This window comes from Taudactylus pleione, unplaced genomic scaffold (assembly GCF_031769625.1).
Source record: "Taudactylus pleione unplaced genomic scaffold, aTauple2 ptg000376l, whole genome shotgun sequence".
NCBI lineage: Eukaryota > Metazoa > Chordata > Amphibia > Anura > Myobatrachidae > Taudactylus > Taudactylus pleione.
The window spans coordinates 5,471,001-5,494,011 of NW_028284777.1; the positions used below are offsets into that span (position 1 = coordinate 5,471,001).

At 44.9% G+C, this 23,011-nt stretch overlaps 1 protein-coding gene across 1 annotated transcript in view; it reads left to right on the plus strand.

Moving 5' to 3' along the window:
* The window catches only part of PTPN13 (protein tyrosine phosphatase non-receptor type 13), a 383,825-nt gene extending 362,629 nt beyond the window's left edge, over window positions 1-21,196 (plus strand). The window contains exons 43-49 of the mRNA XM_088445047.1: window positions 1,045-1,130; window positions 3,084-3,232; window positions 9,445-9,535; window positions 10,100-10,437; window positions 12,754-12,969; window positions 19,595-19,657; window positions 20,557-21,196. Coding sequence (XP_088301173.1) covers window positions 1,045-1,130; window positions 3,084-3,232; window positions 9,445-9,535; window positions 10,100-10,437; window positions 12,754-12,969; window positions 19,595-19,657; window positions 20,557-20,646 — 1,033 coding nt within the window. The 3' untranslated portion in view covers window positions 20,647-21,196. The remainder of the gene's footprint in view (window positions 1-1,044; window positions 1,131-3,083; window positions 3,233-9,444; window positions 9,536-10,099; window positions 10,438-12,753; window positions 12,970-19,594; window positions 19,658-20,556) is intronic.
* The last annotated feature ends 1,815 nt before the right edge of the window (window positions 21,197-23,011 follow it).

Sequence of the window (23,011 nt, forward strand, 5' to 3'; positions counted from 1 at the left end):
CATTTTGACCACCGGGATCCCGAGTGCCGGAACCCCATTCCCATCCCTTTTAGAAGCCCTGCTGGAGAGATGTAGGTTCTGCACTAAACCCAATCAGATCAATCAGCCTTCATTAGCAGCCATTCTCATTTACCTACTGCAGTTTATAGACCAGTGGTGAGGCGGTGGAGCTACAGGCTGCACAGCTCCAGTACTCCAATGCAATGCCCTGCAGCACAGTTGTCTCAGTTTCTAATTTCCCTCTCTGTCCTATATACCATAAGAGGCCAGGCAAATGACACTGACAGCCATATGCGTGTGTGTTTGCAAAGCTGAAGAATGTGGATAAGTGTGGTTCTATGCAAAACACTGCACAGCTGCGGGTGTAAGGGAAGATGGACATTGTTACAAAGGGACAAAATACAAAACAATGTGGTTTGATTTGTGTTTGGACTTCTACACTATCAATGTGCGCTTACATTCCACTTACGTGCCTTGTTTTTTTTCTCTGCACACATTTACATTGACTGCACTGTAGTGTTAAAATTGTTTACTGGAAAACTGTATAGCGTGTTTTTTATTTCTATTTTTGAGCTATCCTAGTTACCCGGAGATTTATGGCAGTGGTTAGGTACCTTACATTGTGGTTGATTCTGAGGTGGGACTCGGAGCAAAGTAAAAAATAACAAATTACGTGGCACCTTGATAAAACCACGTGGCACTGCAGGTGGAGATTTAGATGTCAGAGGGATGTGCTCAAACTGTATTCTAAATTAATAAAGCTGTCCAGCATTTGTGGGCTACATGCAGCAGCAGCCAGTATTTACCCTAGATGCAAAAATAATAAATGTATTTGCACACCTTGCATTGCAACATGGTTTGTTCCAGGTACAAAGTTACTTGCTATTTTGCTTTGCCCAGAATATGTTCGAAAACCCTCAGCAATATCACTGCATCTGTGACACGGCATGTTAAATAGCCAGAATCCAGTGCATTAGAAAATCCTGAGGTTATATGTATGACATTACTGTGTGTATATTATTTTATGTCTATTCCCCCTGTCAGATTGCCAGCACAGTCCCACATGAGGAAAAGGGAGGACATTGAAAGTGATGGAATGTCAATACAGTCAAAATCTAAGGATCTGATTGGTAAATACTTATCTATTTCTGAACTATTGTGAAGTTTGAACAGTGCAACAAAGGATTTGCACCATTGTTATAATGTAAGACTGACCCTGAAACACAAAAGGTCTGCACCACTGTTACAGTGTTATGTTGGGTACACACTGACACAGATATATTGGCCGATCAATTGATCAGCCAATATATCTGCTGCCCGTCGGCCAGTGTGTACCCGCGATATGTTGGTGAACGTCGTTGTTCAGCGACATATTGCATTGGCTGTGCTGCACAGCCAATGGACAGATATGTCAGCAGACATATCTGTCCATCGGCAGGTGTGTATGGGCGGTCTGCAGGCCGCCTGTACACACAACACAGGCAGATCGGGGGGAGGGGGGCGGGGCACGTCCCCCGGCAGGACACGCCGCCGGGACCTGCAGCCAGACACAGATGATGGCTGTTCAATGTGTATGAACGACCATCATCTGCAGATATATCTGCAGATCACTCGATCTGCAGATATATCTGTATAGTGTGTACCCACCTTAAGACTAGCCCTGATACACAAAGGGTTTACAGCACTGTTACAGGGTAAGACTAGCCCTGATACACAAAGGGTTTGCACCACTGTTACAGTGTAAGACTAGCCCTGATACACAAAGAGTTTGCACCACTGTTACAGGGTAAGACTAGCCCTGATACAAAAAGGGTTTGCACCACTGTTACAGTGTAAGACTAGCCCTGATACACAAAGAGTTTGCACCACTGTTACAGGGTAATACTAGCCCAGAAACACAAAGGGTTTGCACCACTGTTACAGGGTAAGTCTAGCCCTGATACACAAAGGGTTTGCACGACTGTTACAGGGTAAGACTAGCCCAGAAACCGAAAGGGTTTGCACCACTGTTACAGTGTAAGACTAGCCCAGAAACACAAAGGGTTTGCACCACTGTTACAGGGTAAGACTAGCCCTGATACACAAAGAGTTTGCACCACTGTTACAGGGTAAGACTAGCCCTGATACACAAAGGGTTTGCACCACTGTTACAGGGTAAGACTAGCCCTAATACAAAAAGGGTTTGCACCACTGTTACAGGGTAACACTTTCCCTGATACACAAAGGGTTTGCACCACTGTTGCAGTGTAAGACTAGCCCTGATACACAAAGAGTTTGCACCACTGTTACAGGGTAAGACTAGCCCTGATACAAAAAGGGTTTACACCACTGTTACAGGGTAAGACTACCCCTGATACACAAAGGGTTTGCACCACTGTTACAGTGTAAGACTAGCCCTGATACACAAAGAGTTTGCACCACTGTTACAGTGTAAGACTAGCCCATATACACAAAGGGGTTGCAGCACTGTTACAGGGTAAGACTAGCCCAGAAACACAAAGGGTTTGCACCACTGTTACAGTGTAAGACTAGCACAGAAACACAATGGGTTTGCACCACTGTTACAGGGTAAGACTAGCATAGAAACACAAAGGGTTTGCACCACTATTACAGGGTAAGACTAGCCCTGATACACAAAGAGTTTGCACCACTGTTACAGGGTAAGACTAGCCCTGATACACAAAGAGTTTGCTCCACTGTTACAGTGTAAGACTAGCCCTGATACACAAAGGGGTTGCAGCACTGTTACAGGGTAAGACTAGCCCAGAAACACCCTGTAACAGTGGTGCAAACCCTTTGTAAGACTAGCCCTGATACACAAAGGGTTTGTAGCACTGTTGCAGTGTAAGACTAGCCCAGAAAAACAAAGGGTTTGCACCAATGTTACAGTGTAAGACTAGCCCTGATACACAAAGGGTTTGCACCACTGTTACAGGGTAAGACTAGCATAGAAACACAAAGGGTTTGACCCACTGTTACAGGGTAAGACTAGCTCAGAAACTTGTTTTGGTAGATACTGGAAATGTAATTTTTTGTCTAATTAAGCAATACAATTATGAAGAAATGTGTTTTTCTTCGAACAGATTCTTTCAGAGGGATAAATGAAAAGCTGTCTTCTATATCACTAGTCCGCGTGCTACCATCCGGCCGGTATGCAGGAAATAATTTAAAGCTGGTTATACGTCAAATTCGCGGTATGCTTGAGCAAGGTGTACCTGCCAAGGAGTTTGAGGTAACAACAAGAATAAGCCATGTAAATCATGTAGATCAGTTATTCTCAAACTCGTCCCCAAACAGTTCATGTTTTCCAGGTCACCTAGCAGTTGCAAGGTGTAATCATAATGCTGGGCATACACTGCCAGATAAAATGCCTGTCGGACCGACAGACATTTTATCTGGCAGCCTGACACCATGCAGATATCACGGGCATACAATGTGAGATCTCTCATAGTGTATTGGCCCCGATATCTGCGCTCCGCCCCTGGGGAGGAGACATTTCTCCGTTCCTTCCCTGTGTAGGGCTCTGAGTTAGCACAGCATTATCAATGGGTGGTTCTGAGTAGCTAAACAACATTGGGTCCTCTGGTGGGCTCTGTGTGCTTTAATTGAACCCTGGGTAACTGTAAGCTTAACTTAGTCTAACAAATTCCACATATATATAGACCCCAGAAGCCTTTTGTATGAATATAATTATACAGAGTATTATTATATTAAGTACGAATGCAATTATAGTTAATAACAGAATTGTTATACTTTCTCGGGACACTGACAAAATACTGAAGTGATAACTTCTCCATCTACCCCTTAATGCCATGCCTACACACCTTATAGTCCCATGTGGCCTGATTCAGATGCACTCTATTGCAGCCGTGACTGCGTCTTTTGCCGCAGCTCAACTGCGTCTTTATGCTGATACTGCAGCCAGTTGGATTCTTACAGAGACGCCCATTAGCTGCAGGGCTAACCCGCCGCTGTTCGTATTAAGACACACCATCGGCCACGCAATTTAAAGCTGGTTATACGTCAAATTCGCGGTATGCTTGAGCAAGGTGTACCTGCCAAGGAGTTTGAGGTAACAACAAGAATAAGCCATGTAAATCATGTAGATCAGTTATTCTCAAACTCGTCCCCAAACAGTTCATGTTTTCCAGGTCACCTAGCAGTTGCAAGGTGTATTCATAATGCTGGGCATACACTGCCAGATAAAATGCCTGTCGGACCGACAGACATTTTATCTGGCAGCCTGACACCATGCAGATATCACGGGCATACAATGTGAGATCTCTCATAGTGTATTGGCCCCGATATCTGCGCTCCGCCCCTGGGGAGGAGACATTTCTCCGTTCCTTCCCTGTGTAGGGCTCTGAGTTAGCACAGCATTATCAATGGGTGGTTCTGAGTAGCTAAACAACATTGGGTCCTCTGGTGGGCTCTGTGTGCTTTAATTGAACCCTGGGTAACTGTAAGCTTAACTTAGTCTAACAAATTCCACATATATATAGACCCCAGAAGCCTTTTGTATGAATATAATTATACAGAGTATTATATTAAGTACGAATGCAATTATAGTTAATAACAGAATTGTTATACTTTCTCGGGACACTGACAAAATACTGAAGTGATAACTTCTCCATCTACCCCTTAATGCCATGCCTACACACCTTATAGTCCCATGTGGCCTGATTCAGATGCACTCTATTGCAGCCGTGACTGCGTCTTTTGCCGCCGCTCAACTGCGTCTTTATGCTGATACTGCAGCCAGTTGGATTCTTACAGAGACGCCCATTAGCTGCAGGGCTAACCCGCCGCTGTTCGTATTAAGACACACCATCGGCCACGCAATCGGAGATTGTACCACCAGGGCCGGCCTGAGCCTTATTATTTAGGTAAACGTAGATAGATTTCGGCGCCCCTTGGTTGACTTTGCGTGTACCGAAAAAGGAAAGGTGCGTGGTACCGTTGGTATTGCTTACCCATGTGACATACATTTAATGCTGTGAACTCAGGACACAGTGTGCGCCATCTGCAAAGGGCACGTGGCCTCATGACAGGGGTATGGCCTTGCCTCACACCACGGTTTAGTCACTGTGGGGGCGTGCTCAGCACTCCTGGAGATTATGGGCTCCCCCAGAGATTCTCCCCGCACTGTGTAGATGCCTGTGTGCATGCACTTCTATGTATTTTTATGATAGAAATATATGGAAATATGAACACTTTAAATAACTAACAAAAAACAGCAAGATATCAACAAACATAATCCACGTTGAAAACTCTAGATATATATCATTAGATATATATATATATATATATATATTTCTATAAACTCCCAATAGCTTTTTTATCTACTAAGTATGTTAATGTCTGTCCTTTAAAAAGATATAGCAACGTGCGTGTGTGTGTATGTATATATATATATATATATATGTACACACACACACACACACACACACACACGTTAGTATATCTTTTTAAAGACCAGACATTAACATATTTACTGGGAAAAAAAAAAGCTATTGGGAGTTTCATATATATATATATATATATATATATATATATATATATATATATATATATAAATAACACATTTGGGAGTTTAATAAATATATATATATATATATATATATATACAGTATATATATATATATATTAATCTTATAATTAAACAAAACACTTTATATAGTGCACCCCCTTCTCCTTCCCCCCTCCCCCAACGTCCTCCAGGATCTAAGGCAGTGACAGGCAGTCTGACAGGTGAGTGATCATTGCTCACCTTGACTTCTACTGTAAATTACATGTGGGCGTCCTAGGAGGAGCGTCAGTGTGCAGCTCCTCATCACTGTTACAGCAGCAGGAGAGTGGATGGAGTTGGAGCTGCTGAGTTAAAGGAAGCCATTAATTAGTCCTCCCGGTCAGTAAATCTATTCCTGACCGGGCGGACATTAAGTAGTTGTATTGGTGCATCTGCGATCTGGCTAATGGGTGGTCCGGTGCACATTCGGACCACCCCTTGCTTTCCTACAGACAGTGGAGAGATGAACCCAGGGTTCATCATCTCTCTACACCACTTCAGTGTATGTGGCTGCGCCGGGAACAGAACTGCAGCTTCACAGAGCCCTCTGCCTGCTGGCGCCCTACGTGCTTGCGTAGTTGGCGTAACGGGTGGGCCGGCCCTGTGTACCACCCTAAAGGCAGGTGCAATTTCTCTGCCTGAATTTGGCTGCAGGAGTCAGTGCAACTACGTTTTGAGACGCAGCCGCTGACCGTGACGCCCATGTCTGGCTAGTCACTCCCCTGAAACTCCCACTGAAATTGCCTTTCTCTGTGTCCAAATGAATTTTGCGCCGTTTGACGGTAACCATCACGAGGACGCGTGACAGACTGAAAACCTCACCAATGTGCCCACCTCTGAATCAGGCCTTAATTGTCTTTTTTTTGTATCACAAGTTCTTCTTGGTACTGCTTTCCATGATTGGAATGGCCTTACGTTTCTCTTTGAGTGAGCAGGTGTTACTGGTTTTTTTTTTGTTCCATTTCGACTTCTTTATTAGGATATTATTAAATTGTATTAGTATATTGTTAAATGGCTTTCACTACTTTCAGGCCATTATTCTCTTTTACTTTTATGACTACAAGCCCTGGCAACCATTCCAGACTCAGCTTTATTTCATATTACCAGTGCAGTTAAAAATCTAATTCCTCTTCCATATGCCCATCCCACTGGACACTCCGTTATTTTTCCAGCCAAGCCCTACAGGACAGACTTAGAGAAACAAATAGAAAGATAGGGAATCTCACCCTGAAAAAAAACATTTAACAATGGTAAAGTTCAAACTGTAGTACTAGAAAGTGAAAAGGTGAATCTACAGTGTCTCCCAGTGGATTAAGAGAAAAGGTTTTAACATACATATAAAAATCTCTGTTCTCCAACTGGGGCACAGATCTGGCCCATCGGGTGAGTACCATCATGGAGTAGCAGTGCTCAACACCTTTACGAGACACGCGTTCTTTAACATTTAATTTGTAAGATTTGGTGAAAGTATAGACCAAAGACCACGTGGTTGACATGCACAGATGCTTAGCTGAAGCACTGTGCCGCACTGTCACAAGGCACCTCAAATCATCCAAGCCTGATCTAAACTATCCTGCAAAACAAGCTAACTGGAAAATAAAGTTGGAAGCTTCTTCTAACATATGTGTTCCAGTTATTGGCTGAAACCGGTTTCCTTGTACGAAGTTAAAACTCCTTATTCTACAGAATCATAGCTTCAACATCCACAAGACAGTTGGTCTAATATTTGATAGTAATACGGGACCTGAGTTAACAGGTCATATCTTTGAGGAAAAAACCACGACTGACCTACAGGAATCCTCGGAATGTCCATGCCCACTTTTGAAGAAGTTAATTCTGTGATTCCTGTGAATGGAATTGTGCAAATGGAACAACCATCTCTCCCAGGACTCTTGTATAGAAATGCACTGAGGTCCATCTAAGAGCCAATAGACACTGTACAAGATTTTGTAAAGAGACAACATTTACCTCTGAAATAAACACTCAATGATGTCAAGTATTGGACATCAGACTCAGAAAGATCAGCTTCTGAGTAGGTATCAATATGGTTTCTGGGATTTGCTAATCCAACTATAGAAATCAAGTGTCTATGCTGTCTCTTGCCAATATGCTTGCAGCAGTGTTAAAGGTTTTGCTTTGATTAGGAGAAGTTTAGGTAGGGGATGATGATCAACCCTTTTGACCTCAGGAAATCCACCATAACTGCTATGATCTTTGTGAATATTTGAAACTTTTGCAAAACTAGAAGGAAGAGCTCAAATGATGGGACTGAAATACAGATTTGAACATACAAGTAACCTAGACACGTGCATTACATTTATTTATGCCATTCCATACTGTTGGTTACAGATGTCAATGATTCCATCTTGAACCTATTCACCAGACTGTCTTTAGATTAAAAGCAGGTTTGAATAAAAATCCATCACATCTGTGTTTTACTGGCACTAGAATTATCACCTCTGCAGTGAGTAGAGTGTGAATAGCTAGGTGCATGGTCTGGCACTTTCTGCTGTAAAGGAATACTGTAAATAAAAGACACAACATTAGGGGTGGAGCTCTGAGAAAATCAATTATATATTTATAATCAAAAACCCTTTTTACCCAGGAATCTAAAGTGGAATTGAGTCACTGATTCCGGTAGAGAAACAGACAGGCCACCATGGCAGAATGTAAAGGTGCCCACACACATATCGATGTCCTCATGATACGATTTTATGGCCAATTTCCTCATGAACTTTCACGGGAGCTCCCTTGCCATCGTGATCACGATTTGGAGTTAAAAATGTCCAATCTGACTAAAGATCTACCTTGCAGCCAATGCATTGTATCCCAGATTGGCTAATCTGCCCTACAGCACGGCAGATCAGAAGATGCGATGTACGATGAGCGGGGACGCGCATCGGCATCATGTTCATGAGTATAAACTCACGATTTGTACTTTTTTTACCCGATTCGTCGTCACGATTCGTCGAAATCGGCCAAATCTTTTAAAATGTCGCTATGTGTGTGGGCACCTTAAATTAAGCAGATTGTTGACTTAGGCTTTGTTTGTAAATAAACTGTCAGCCAAGCCCTGTTTGCTGCCGTTCTCCAGCACTTTTTGCATATTTAGTAAAGCTCTTTCTGCCCATCTCTTGGCTAATTCTATTATCCAACTCAAGGATTGAAAAATACAATCCCCATCGGGATTTCAGGTGCTGTGAGGTGGTCGAATTTGACTGGAAATGGAAATTAATTTTTTTTTTTTTTTTATAGTATAGAAACAAAAACATGTTCAAGTTACATGATTTTAACTGTTTTTGTAAATTTTTAAAGAAATCCAAATCCGATCCAAAACACTTGAGGGTAGTTTTGGTAAAACCAAAACCTTTTGGAGGGGGGTTTTGGCAAAACCAAAACACTGAAGGTCCGCACACATCTCTAATACTTGAGTCCTATTTTTGGAGTATGCACAGTGAAAATTCATGCAAGACACACTCTGCAAATGGGTGTACGTTCTACTGTGCATCAGCAGCTGAGTGACCAGCAGGATGGGGATATGGAAGACTGAATTTAGAATATCTAAAGTGCCAACGTCCTGAAGGAGCAATTCAATTGTGAACGATGCTGGCGATGTGCATAATGGTAACGCATTGCAGAAACAACATTGCTCATTTTACCTCGCACCACCCCTTATGGGTGCTCAGTAAACTGAACGATGTTGCTCTACCGCAATTATCTGATGTGCGCATAATTGAATTGCCCCATCTGTTCCGAGAGTCCAGTCTTTCCTAATAGTACGATATTCCTCTATCATCCTATCTTAACTTAAATGTTCTTAATACAAATAGGTTATATTCTGCCTTTTAATATTTGTTTTTATTTAATCTCCATAGAACATTCAAGATTTAAAGCCACTGGATGAATGTCTTATTGGACAAACTAAGGATAATAAAAAGAAAAACAGATACAAGAATATACTGCCATGTAGGTCACCGTTGAATATAAATTAAATAGTTTTGTGTGTTTTTAGCATGTGTACTTTCTTTTACTTACGCCATGATTTACTAAAATGACATATGAACTCAGTATAATTAATATATTTTTAAAAATACACATTTGCAGTAGAATAGACCTAACTAATTGAAGGCAAACTGTAGTTACTATAGGTCCCAATTTGATTATACTAGTATTGAAAACACATTAATTATAACAACATTGCCTGCCTATTACTTGTTCCAGCATTGATTATACTAACACGAGACCTACATTTGAATAGAACTGTATTGATTAATTATAACAGGCACTACAATGACTTCCCGAATATTTCTTACCATGCACTACCCCTTATATCACACAGCTATGCATGTGCCACTAAATGTTAGCTGCTTGCATTATACCAGTAACATGTTGATATTGTAAGATAATTTTTTCATGAAGTTTACTATGCATTTTACTTAACTGTATCTCTAGTTTTTGTTGATATTTACATCAATTTTTCTACATGTTGATAATGGGTAAATATGTTGTTGTTGCTATGTACTATTACAGATGATACCACCAGAGTGCCTCTTGGAACAGAGGATGGGTACATCAATGCAAGTTTTATCAAGATGCCAGTTGGCAATGAGGAATTTACTTATATTGCTTGCCAGGGACCTCTTCCCAGTACAGTCCCAGACTTTTGGCAGATGGTATGGGAGCAAAATTCCACAGTCATTGCTATGATGACCCAGGAAGTGGAAGGAGGGAAGATAAAATGTCAGAGGTACTGGCCTGATGAGCAGGATCGACCCTTATGGATAACTAATGAACTTCAACTTACACTAGTGAAAACACAGCAACTGGAAAGTTTTGTCCTGAGAGTCCTAGAATTACAGGATGTTCAGGTGAGCACATGTTTGTGTTATAAAACATGAAATAAATGATTTTCCTATGTACAAAGTAAGTTAAAATTGTTTGCTGAAAATAACATCACACTTTAAAGATGTGCGTGGACCCCTGTGTTTTACTTTTGGAAAAATCACCCTCGAGGGTTTTGTTTTGGATCTCCTTAAATTGATAAACAAAAGGCTTAAATCATGTGATTTGGACCTGTTTACATGCAATCCAAACTCCAGATTCTGTTTTCAGATCTGAGTTCTGAATTACGGGAAGACCCAAGCCGGGACTCTGTTCTACTTAGAACCCAAAAAGTGATCCAAGCCGGGACTTGGTTCGACTAGGAACCACTAAGTACCTTTGTATTCGGTTTTCAGCAAAACCGATCTGCATATCTCTAATGCCGGCCATACACAGTGTGATAGGCACCGTGCAACGCGACGAGGGATCCGACTTCTGACATCTCTGGGGCGGTCCCCACACAATTGGGTGGCCGACTGCCCAATATGCCGGCTCCCCCCTCCTCCTCCCGCATAGCACTGCATGGGATCGTGCATGGCATCCCCTCATCAACTGAACCTGCAGTAAGATCAGGGGGTGCTCATCCTAATGCGTATACAACACCTCTCCACTTTCTCTATACGCGAGAGCAGCCGCAATAATTATCATCATCACTTACGCATCCTAGGTGCAGGATATGCGTCTGAATTTGGCGTCCACAATGCTTATGCTCAACTCAGAATAGTGCGTAACTATGGCTGCACAACCACGATATGCCCACAAGGTATGCAATCGGGAAGCCGACTGCCTAAATACCGGCAGCCGGCTTCCCGACTGTCATATCCCGGCAAGGGTGAAATGCCGGGCGTCTAGATGTAGACGCCCGCATTTCCCCGACGCCGGGAGACAGGCGCCCGGCATCCCGATCGTAGTGATGTCGGGCGCCGCGAGCGGACAGCCACGGGGGGGAGGGTTAGGTTTAGGGCTCCCGGGGAGGACTTAGGGTTAGGCACCCCGCCGTTAGGGTTAGGCTAGGAGGAGGGAGGGTTAGGGTTAGGCACCCCCGGGGGGGACTTAGGGTTAGGCACCCCCCCGGGGAAGGGGGTGGTTAGGATTAGGCACTTAGAGGTGGGATTAGGGTTAGGCACTTGGGGGAGAAGTTAGGGTTAGGCACCCCTAAGGAGGGTTAGGGGGGTTAGGTTAGGTTAGTAGATACTCACCTATCCACGATCGGGATTTCCAGCGCTGTCGGGCTTCCGCTGCTCTGAACTCTGCTCATGTCGGGCTGCCGCTGACGGGAATCGAACCGCCGGCCATACCGATTCCGCCCACAAAATGGTTCTCTTGCATATGTTGGCATTATTGCCACCCAGAAAAGCGTCCACAGAGAAATTCATGATGTCCGTTCACCTCTAAATCGTCTGTGCGCTTGCAGAGATGCCTGGCAGTCCAAGATGACGGCACATATGAAGTTGCATGTGCCCACTTTTTTTTTTCTAACCACCTTTGAAATGTTTCCTTAAAACTCTTGTATATCAAGTAAAAACAAAAATATAAGATACAAAAATTCTTTAAGATTAATCAGTGGCGATCAGTCTACTGGGTGACATCCAGTGCAGTCGGTAAAAGTAGTGCTCGCGGCTTCGCTGCACGCCGGTAAAAAAAGGGGCATGGCCACATGGCCCGAACCCTGTTTTAGTGTCTCCGAGGGGGTCCCGGAGGTGCGGACTGCCCCCGAGGACCAGTGTATTTGCGGTATGCTTTCGGCATCTCGGCGCTTACATTACCGGCACCAGAATACCGACGCCAGTCAGAATCCTAGTGGGGGGGAGGTATAGGGTTAGGGGTTAGGGTAGGCACTAGGGGGAGGTTTAGGGTGAGGGGAGGGGGAGATTAGGTTCAGGCACTAGTGAGGGAGGTTAGGGTTAGGCACCAAGAGGGGAAGGGTTAGAATACCGAGTAACAAGTGTCGGTATGTTAACCCTGTCGGGATCCAGGTGTTGGGATTCTGACTGCCAGGATCCCGACTGTCGGTATTTCATACCGATTCCCATTAAGTTGTATATTACGCTTGTCGATCTCCCAACGCTGGCGTTCCAGAGTCCACATATTGCTTGTCACCATTTTTTTCAAAACTGTTAATATAGCAGATATGTAAAACAGTTCTATCTGCAGCCAGTTATTATGGTCATTGATATATGCATTAACTTGCCATTAACTTCAGACTTCCATACTCCCTAAGCCTGCAATAACAATATCCTGTAAGCCATCAGCTTAAATGTATGCACATTCATTGTTCTTCTTAAATGTTTCCCTTATTATAGGCTGGAGAAGTACGACATATAGCACACTTAAACTTCACTGCATGGCCAGACCATGACACACCGACGGATCCAAATCAGCTCCTCACTTTCATCTCCTACATGAGACACATATACAAATGTGGACCCATCATCACTCACTGCAGTGCAGGCATCGGGCGCTCAGGCACACTCATATGTATAGATGTCATGCTGGGTTTAATCAGCAAGGATTTAGAGGTGAGTAAAATACATATCAGTATGAGAAATATAGATGTGTGCACGGTGTGCGCCCACACTCCCCTAAGGCAGCCTCAAACTCTACCTTAAGCGCCTTTTTCCGGCATCTCAGCCTTATTTTGAATCCAAGATGGCCAATGTGAAACCACTTACAGTCTTACATTGGCCGCCTTGGATTCAAAACATGCTATGCAAAAATGCAATAGTTGTGGGAAATTTAGCCAATGAACGGTTCTCACCATTGACTTAAATGGTGAGAACCGCTATGTTACTAAAGGTTACACTTTACAAGCTTTTCTCCTTCATCCACTAGGGGACACTGGAGCTTCATGACAGTGGGGTATAGACGGTGGGTTGAGTTGAGCCTGGAACTTTAAAAATCTACAAGTGTGACTGGCTCCTCCCCCTCTATGCCCCATCAGCCCCAGTTTTTAGAATGTGCCCGAGTAGAGCCGCTGCACAGGGGCTGTCTCCAGCCCTTAAATTAATTATATTAATTTTAATAACGAAAAAAAGACAAGCAAGAGGATAGGCAGACTGTTGGCTGTGACAGTCTGCCTGCAACGTGGGAGCTGCCAGAGAGGCTACCACACGGCTACTGCAGCCTGTGTCCGGTCTCCCTAGGGGGGGGGGGGCTGCTTTTTGACAGTTAAGGAGTCATCAGACTCAGCGGGGTCCGTCACAGCTAACACTGGCTTGTGTCCTGGTCCCCGCTCTCCCCTCACTGCCCAGCGCTCTGGCCGCAGCAGCCCGGTAAGTATGCACACCTCTCCTGACTAGCAGGAGAGGTGAAAATAATCTGCTGGGTTTTTTAACAGCGCGCGGCTGTCAGTGCCACGCTGGTGTTTGCGGAAAAACAGCGTCGCTGGCTGTTAGGTAGGCGTGCTCTGCATCAGCGGCGGTCCTACCTGTGCGTGCCGGTGCTTGTGTAAAGGCACCGGCGCGTTCATCACTTGCAGCGGTCGTGCCGCTGGCCCCCGCAGTTCAGCACGGCTGGGACTGTTTGCATTAAGTGTAAGCCGCGCGCATATAATAGCGGCGGCCATTAAGAAAGGGGTGGAGCTTATAGGTCCCTCCTCCTCTTCCTCCTTCACTGCCTGGGCTAGTTTGTTGCGCTCTGATAAGGGAGTGGCGCCTCAGTAGAGCTAGAGCCCTGAAGGCACTGACGGAGGGGGAGAAGACTGACAACTTCTACAGGGGGTCTGTAATTACAGTAAGGTAGTTTTGACTACCTTCTGTTTTCTATTAAGTAGCATTATTAAGGAAATTCTGCTCCTCCCTTATATTGCACTGTCTGCCCCTGTTACTGAGCTGCATTATTATTGAAATTCTGCTCTTCCTATATTGCTCTGTCTGCTCCCATACTTGAGTAGCATTATTATTGAAATTCTGCTTCTCCCTATACTCCTTCTGCATTACTGAGTTGTATGTGGTGTCTGTCTGTGAGTAAATGATGACATCCAGGACAGAAAAAGCTGCTTCACAAAAGCTGTTTGCCTGCACTAAGTGCAGGAAAAAATTTACCCATGCTCGCTCCGAAGGGTCTTCCCTGTGCGAGACGTGTGAAGCAGAGAGTGCTAGCACACAGTCTGTCACTCCCTCCTTCATAAATAGTTTGGCAGGGGTCATAGCGGATCTTTCTTCTGAATTAGCCGCTTCCCGTAGGGAACGGGAGGCCGCCAGAGATCTACCTAGCACATCTCACCCTTCTTTTCTAGCAACAGAACCAGCGTGGGCTCAGAATTTAGTCCGCTCGGTGAATAGCCTTGCTCACGTTATGGGTTCTGCGTCTAAAGCTCCTGAAGCTACGGTAAGTCGCTCATCTAAGAAGAGGGCTCTTCCGGCGGTTCTCCAGTCGGATGAGGATTCGGCAGCGGATCACTCGTCTCAGGAGGAAGGGGAGATGCTGGACAAATCAGACGTAGAGACTTACTCACAAGAACCTGAGGCAATGCAAGGTATTGATGCACTCATTCTAGCGGTGAGGGAAGTTCTTAAGATTTCTGGCCCGGAAGCTCCAGAATCGTTAGAAGACTCCTTATTTGCCAGGTCACAGAAGATTGCTGTCACATTCCCTGTTTCTCTCCAGTTGGACAAACAGATGACGGCAGCCTGGCAGAATCCGGACCGTAAATTCCAGATTCCTAAGCGTTTTTTCTCTCTTTACCCGTTTCCTGCGAAAAATAGAAAGAGGTGGGAGACCCCGCCACCTGTGGATTCTTCAGTTTCTCGGTTGTCAAAGACGACCACGTTACCTGTTCCAGGAGCTACTACATTGAAGGAAACCTCAGAGCGGAGATTAGAAACCACTTTGAAATCCATTTATACGGCTGCAGGTGCACTTCTCCGGCCGGCCTTGGTAGGATCTTGGGTCAACAAGGCTGTGGAAAAATGGGCAGAACAATTGACTGTTGGTCTTAAATCCAACACTCCATGGGCAGATCTGATTACCTTGGCAGAACATATTCAGGACTCTGCAGTATACTTAGGAGACGCCTCCAGAGATATCGGCCAGGTAGGCGCTAGGATTTCTGTTTCGGCGGTCTCTGCTCGCCGGGCACTTTGGCTTCATGCCTGGCAAGCGGATGCTGAGTCAAAAGGAGCGGTGGAAGCTCTTCCTTTCACAGGCGATATTTTATTTGGTCCAGAGCTGGACAAGTGGATCTCGCTGGCCACTGGAGGTAAGAGTACTTTTCTACCTTCATCAGCACCTCCTCCGCGTCGATCGTTTAGGGGACCTTCCTTTCATTCCTTTCGAGCATCTGCAAGATTTCAGGGACGACCGCGAGGTTCGTCTTCAGCGGGGCGAGGAGGCCGTGCTAGAGGACGTCAAGCGACTAATGCCCGCCGTCCAGATCCCAAACCAGCAGACAAGCCTGTGGCATGACGGGCTCCCATCTCGGAAATCCGAAGGTGAGGGCTCGTCTCCAGCGTTTCTCGGAGGTTTGGAGACTGACTTCTCCAGACACTTGGGTTCGGAATCTGGTATCTCAAGGATACAAGATCGAGTTCGCTTTCACTCCTCCTGTGCGTTATTTTACAACAGGTTTGCCCGTCGATACCTTGAAGCAACTAATTTTGCGTCAAACGATCGAGAAACTTTTGCTGGCCGAGGTTCTTGTTGCGGTTCCCACTGCACAAAGACAACAAGGGTTTTACTCAAACCTTTTTGTGGTTCCGAAACCGGATGGATCAGTCAGACCCATTCTGAATCTGAAATCCTTGAACCAGTATCTTTCATTTCACAGGTTCAAGATGGAGTCTCTCCATTCTGTCATTGCGGGACTAGAGGCAGGAGAGTTTCTGGTGTCGATAGCTATCAAGGACGCCTATCTGCATGTCCCAATTTGGGCTCCTCACCAGGCTTTCCTCAGATTTGCCATCAAGGAAGCTCATTACCAGTTACAGGCCCTGCCGTTCGGTCTCTCGTCAGCTCCCAGGGGGGTGACGATAGTTCCGTACCTAGACGATTACTCATCAAGGCTCCGACGGCAGAAGTCCTTTTACACCAAGTGTCCCTTACACATCAGATTCTCATTCAACACGGATGGATTGTGAACTTCCAGAAGTCTCAGTTGATGCTGTCGCAGAGACTTCAGTTCCTAGGAATGAATCTCGACACTGTTCTGCTTCGTATATTCTTGCCAAGGGACAAGACCATAGCCATTCAGGAGCTGGTTCGTTTGGTGCTCAGACCCAGGAAAGTGTGTGCATCTTTGCATCCGTAACCTGGGAAAAATGGTGGCTTCCTTCGAGGCCATCCAATTCGGCAGATTTCACTCCAGAATTTTTCAACTGGATCTTCTGTCTCTATGGTCCGGGTCCCACCTACAGATGCATCGGCTGGTGCGTCTGTCTCCCCGGACCCGCATATCCTTGCTCTGGTGGCTTCGGACGGAGCATCTGTTAGCGGGTCGGCGTTTCGGTATTTGGAATTGGACCTTGGTCACCACAGACGCCAGCCTCCGCAGATGGGGAACTGTGGTTCTGGACAATCACTTCCAGGGGCTTTGGTCGCAGCAGGAATCCCTCTTACCAATCAATGTTCTCGAACTGCGGGCAGTCTACAGAGCTTTGATACAGGCTGCTCCTCTGTTACGAGGACTTCCGGTTCGGATACAATCCGACAACGCCACGGCAGTGACATACATAAATCTCCAAGGAGGAACCCGCAGTCGTCTGGCAATGAGAGAAGCCAGTCGCATCCTTCTGTTTGCAGAAAAACACGTAGAGGTCATTTCCGCAGTATTTATTCCAGGAGTCGACAACTGGGAAGCGGACTACCTCAGTCGTCAGGATCTTCATCCTGGGGAGTGGTCCCTTCAACCCGAGGTCTTTCATCAACTTGTTTGCAGATGGGGGAAACCACAGATAGACCTGATGGCATCATGGATAAATCATCAAGTACCCCTTTACTGCTCCAGGACCATGGATCTGGCAGTGGTGGGAGCGGATGCTTTACTGATCCCTTGGCCGTACAGCCTTGTGTACCTGTTCCCACCGTTTCTGCTTCTCCCTCTGATTCTCAAGCGGATCAAACGAGAGTCGTCATCCTAGTGGCTCCGGATTGGCCTCGTCGGGTTTGGTACTCCAATCTATTATTCCTTCTGGCAGACGAACCTTGGCCTCTACCGCTACGATCGGACCTTCTACAACAGGGTCCATGTGTGTACCCGGATTTACGGCGGCTTCGTTTAATGGCGTGGCTATTGAGACCGCCATCCTAAGAAGCCATGGTGTTCCTAGGTCGGTCATTCCTACCATGCTTAGGGCTAGAAAACCGGTAACATCAGCGCATTATCATCGCATTTGGAGGGCTTATATCTCCTGGTGTGAAGGTCATGGATCTTCCACTTCCTCTTTTCATTTACAGCGTCTTCTTCTTTTTCTTCAAAAAGGCCTTGATGCGGGCCTACGCTTGGGATTGCTTAAAGTGCAGATTTCTGCTCTTTCTATTTTTTTCCAGCATCGCTTAGCTCTGATTGCGGAGGTTCAGACCTTTTTTCAAGGGGTACTTAGAATTCAGCCCCCCTTTGTGCCACCCACAGCTCCTTGGGACCTGAATCTTGTTTTATCTATTCTTCAGTCATCCACCTTTGAGCCTTTGCAGGATGTGGAATTGAAGTATTTGACTTGGAAGATGATCCTTTTATTGGTCCTGGCTTCGGCCAGACGAGTGTCTGAACTTGGAGCTTTGTCCTACCGTTCCCCTTACTTGATTTTTCACGAAGATCGGGCGGAACTTCGTACCCGCCCTTCCTTTTTGCCCAAGGTGGTCTCGGAGTTTCATCTGAATCAGCCGATTGTAGTACCAGCGTTGGACTCTTCCGGGGATTCTCACTCCTTGGATGTGGTTCGGGCACTTCGCATTTATGTGGCCCGTACTGAGGGACTACATAAATCAGTGGCTCTGTTCGTCCTATATGATGCCAATCGGCGTGGCTGGCCTGCATCTAAGCAGACTTTGGCCAGGTGGATTCGTCTGACTGTTCGTCAGGCATATGTTGCTTCTGCTCGACCACCGCCGTTATCCATTTCTGCACATTCTACGCGCTCTGTGGGTACTTCTTGGGCGGCACGTAGAGGTGTCTCAGCTTCACAGCTTTGTAGAGCAGCTACGTGGTCTTCGGTTCATGCTTTTGTACGTTTCTACAGATTTGACACTTTTGCGGCTTCTGCTTCAAGTTTTGGTCGCAGTGTCTTGCAGGGCGTTCAGCACTCTCCCCCCCAGGAGGGTAGCTTTGGGACGTCCCCACTGTCATGAAGCTCCAGTGTCCCCTAGTGGATGAAGGAGAAAACAGGATTTTTTGTACTTACCGTTAAATCCATTTCTCCGATTCCACAGGGGACACTGGACGCCCACCCAGTGCTTCTTGCCTGTTATCAGTTACTTGTTCTGCTTCAGTTCTGTTGCAGTTTGGTCTGTTCTCGTTGTGTTACTGTTTATCCCTGTAGCCTGCTGTGTTCTTGCAGTGTGTCAGTATGTTGGATTGTTTCTTTTCCTGTTCTCCTTCTCTGTTCTTCAGTCTGTTCTCCGTCTACTCTCGGGCTCAGTTCTTTAAAACTGGGGCTGATGGGGTATAGAGGTGGAGGAGCCAATCACACTTGTAGATTTTTAAAGTGCCAGGCTCAACTCAACCCACTGTCTATACCCCACTGTGATGAAGCTCCAGTGTCCCCTGTGGAATCGGAGAAATGGATTTAACGGTAAGTACTAAAATCCTGTTTTTACACACGGATTCCACTGATTTGAGCATGCATCTGCGTCATTCATACCTGCTCATGCTAAATTTGCAAGCATGAAGCAGGTCTATTAATTTGGGGATTTGAAGTTCATTGTGAGTAGGATTTGGTGTTCAATTTGTACATGGGCATGCAAAATCAAACATGAAATCACTGTTGTAAATCAAATTCGATTTAGAAAAAGGTTCTGAAATCGAAATTTAGTAAAAGTGGGATTTTGACAGGGATTTTTACATTTGATTTGAGGTGAGCTAAATCGAACATAAAATCAAACTTTGATAAATATACCCCATATACTTCATGCATGTGCTTTCTTGAAATCCAAAAGTTACTGCTATGATTTACAAATTTATTTTTTCTTTCTTTATCTTTCCTTTCCCAGTTCAACATCTCAGATTTGGTGCGAACAATGAGGCTTCAGAGACATGGGATGATACAGACAGAGGTAAATTATTTTGGCATTAAATCAACAAACTTTGTTTTTCCACTTTAATATATTACATATATATAAAATGAGGAAATAAAAGCAATGGTTGATCTGTTTTCAATTGGTAAGGGAAAATCCTGGAATCACTGTTTCAAATAGTGGTTATCACGAGCAGACTGGCCATCTGGCACTTCTGGCAAATGGGCAGGTCCGGCCCCTTGAAGGTTTGGCCAAGTAGCTCCGCTTCCCGGCACTCTCCTCGGCTGGTATACTTAGACAGGGCGTGTTACTAGTTCATGCCCTAGTGACACACCCCTGTGATGCATGGCCACGTACCTTTTGCTGTGCGTGCGGGCACAAAAAATGGCAGGCCAATCTTTGGCCCCAGCCCGTCCCTGGTGGTTACTATGAATCTAAAGGGTTAAAAGCAAATCCAGTTTTGGGATATTCAGAAACAAGCACAGCTTTCAACTATACTGTAGTTCTTCAAGATAGATTCTAGCAGGGATGTGGATGGGTTGCCGGTGCTCGGGATACCGGCGGTCAAAATCCCAACATTGGCATCCCGACAGTTAGGATACAGACACTCATCGGTAGGTATCCTAAACCTCCCTCTCTCTCTACCCTAACCCCTAACCCTCCCTCCCCCTTATGCCTAAACCTAAGCTCCCCCTCCCCGCACCCTAACCCCCCCCCCCCCCCCTAGTGCCTAACCCTCCCCCCAGTGCCTAACCCCTAACACTAATCCTCCCCCCAACCCTGTTACTTATCTTCCGGCGCCGAATTCTAGTCGCCGGAATCCCTTGTGCCGGGATATTGACTGTCTACCATCCCGCAAGTATACAAAAACTTATTTGCACATGTTCAAACTTCTATGCAAGAGTCATAACCATAATTTGTTTGTGTTTCTGTTACAGGAGCAATACATTTTTTGCTATCAAGTTATCCTGTATATTCTAAAACGGCTGCAACTAGAGGCGCATCAAAAAGGATCCTCAGAACCTTAAAGTCTCCAAAATCGCTCCAAAGAGACACAAGCCCTAACTAGGGGACTTTTGTATTCCAGTAAATAATATTTAAAGAACAAGAGCTGCATTTTAGTAGCTTACTTATATCAAGCTCGCCGGGTACCAGCTTCAGTGGATGCCAAGTGCAGTTGTTTATGCTGCTTTTTTTTATTTTTTCTTATTACAGAAGGGGTTGTAAATGCAGTATTTTAGCACAAATACAATAAATGTGTAACAATGGTATACATGTTTGTTAACATGGTGTGCATGTATATTTGCAAGCAATTTTTTTTCATGTATTTTAAAAATTAAAAAAAAATAGTTTTCTAGTTGATACTTGAATACAGTATGTAAAAAACATAATTTCTATAGACCAAAATGTAGTAAGTTTATTGTAATTATTACATACATTTTATAATGTTTACTTATATAGAGTTTTATGTACTATTTATATACTTTTACAAAAAACAAACAAAGCTACAGTGTGCCTGACTGTATGGATAGGTACGTACATTATTCACTCTGTAAATAAAATACAAGCTAAAATGTACATACACCTGTCTTTTAAAAGTGTTTATTTTATAGCGTACAGACTTGTTAGGGGGTGGCCCAACAAAATGTGGGGCCTCTGACAGGAAGATCTTGCAAGCTGTCTCCACTCCACCTCCCTCCATTCCCTTCCACCCACATCCACCTCCCTCTATTCCCACACACCAGCATCCACCACCCACCATTCCTACCCATCAGCAACCATCTCCTCTCATTAACCTACAAACACCTCCCTCCATTTTGCCCACCTGCATTCACTTCCCTCCATGACCACCTATCAGTATCCACCACCAGCAACCATCTCCTCTCATTAACCTACATACACCTCTCTCCATTTCGCACACCTGCATTCACTTCCCTCCATGACCACTCACCAGTGTCCATCTCCCCCAATTCCCACCCAAGAGCATCCACATCCCGCCAGCATTTGCATCCACCAATTGCTATCCACCAGCATCCACCTCCCCTATTTCACACCCACCAAAATCCTTTTTCCCCAAATCCCACCACCTGCTTCCATCTCCCCAAATTCCCACCCACCAGCATCTGCACCTATTAGGTGGCAAGAATGTTTTTTTCGAGATTGAATTGTCTAATAGATTCATAAGAATATTTAGGAAAATAATAAATATATACCCTGAGTGGCCAAATTATTATGACGACCAGGCAATTTTATACAAAGTGCTATTCCACACATAATGCTGATATACTGTAGGATGTCTGAATCTGTATAAGAACAGAAAGGTGAAGGTATGCATAGACTAATGACGTGTATAATTTATAAAATAATGGTAATGATCTGATCTGACGGACTTTAAATGTGTAGTGATTGTTGGCACTCGCAGCCGCAGTGCGAGAATTCACAAAACAGCTGCACTGATGAATTGTTCGAGGGCGGCATTTGTTAAAGTGCTCACAGAGTGGGCCAGCAGACAAAAAACTGGGTCTGAGGCCTGTGGTCGGAAATGGCTACTATATGCTTGAGCGGAGCGGAGAGTGGTGAGGCTTGTTCAGTCCCACAGGTGGGCAACAGGGCATCAAATCACAGATAATTTGAATAGGGACCAACTGAAATTACTTCTCAACAAACCGTACAATGCATACATTTTCTCACTCTGGGATGTTGCAAAAAAGTTGGTGATTTTGTGAAAGGTCCCATAAGGGGACAGAAATGTAATTAATTGCCTCTCGCTAATTACTGCTGGTGTGTAAAAAATGTAAAAACACTATTTACTACAGAAATGGTGAGTGCCCTTTTCCCCTTACTGTGTTGAAGTGGATCAATGCTCTTTGGAAGTTAGTAAGGGATGCACCCCGAAAGTTATAAAACCTTTACGTGAGTGCTGGCTCAAATAGCTATAATACAGTACATGTAATCCCTGCTCACCAGTAGTGAGTTGACGATTCTCACATGGCCAGGAGGACCTCACTTGCCTTGTCGCCTGCCTCTGGCTGTGCCTCCACTCAAGCCTCAAACTCTACTTTAGTAATCCACCAGGGGTTGGCTTGGGGAGCCGCTACATCATGGTTTATGAATTGCTGTTTCTCCCACTCTAACCATAGTAAATAGACTCCAATGCACAAATATCAAATAACCATGAGTTTATTGTATAGGAACAAGTTAGGTCTAGGAGTATATATCACTATATCACAGGATATGTATGTTTGTAAAGTACCGGAAGCCGATACTTTGGGTTAATCCGCCCTTCTAATTGTGTCCGGACAGAAGACATCTCTGTAAGGCATGTAACATCACATCTCCTTTACCCATGTGCCTTCTGACTTTCCCTGAGCTATGACAAATATCAAGTATATC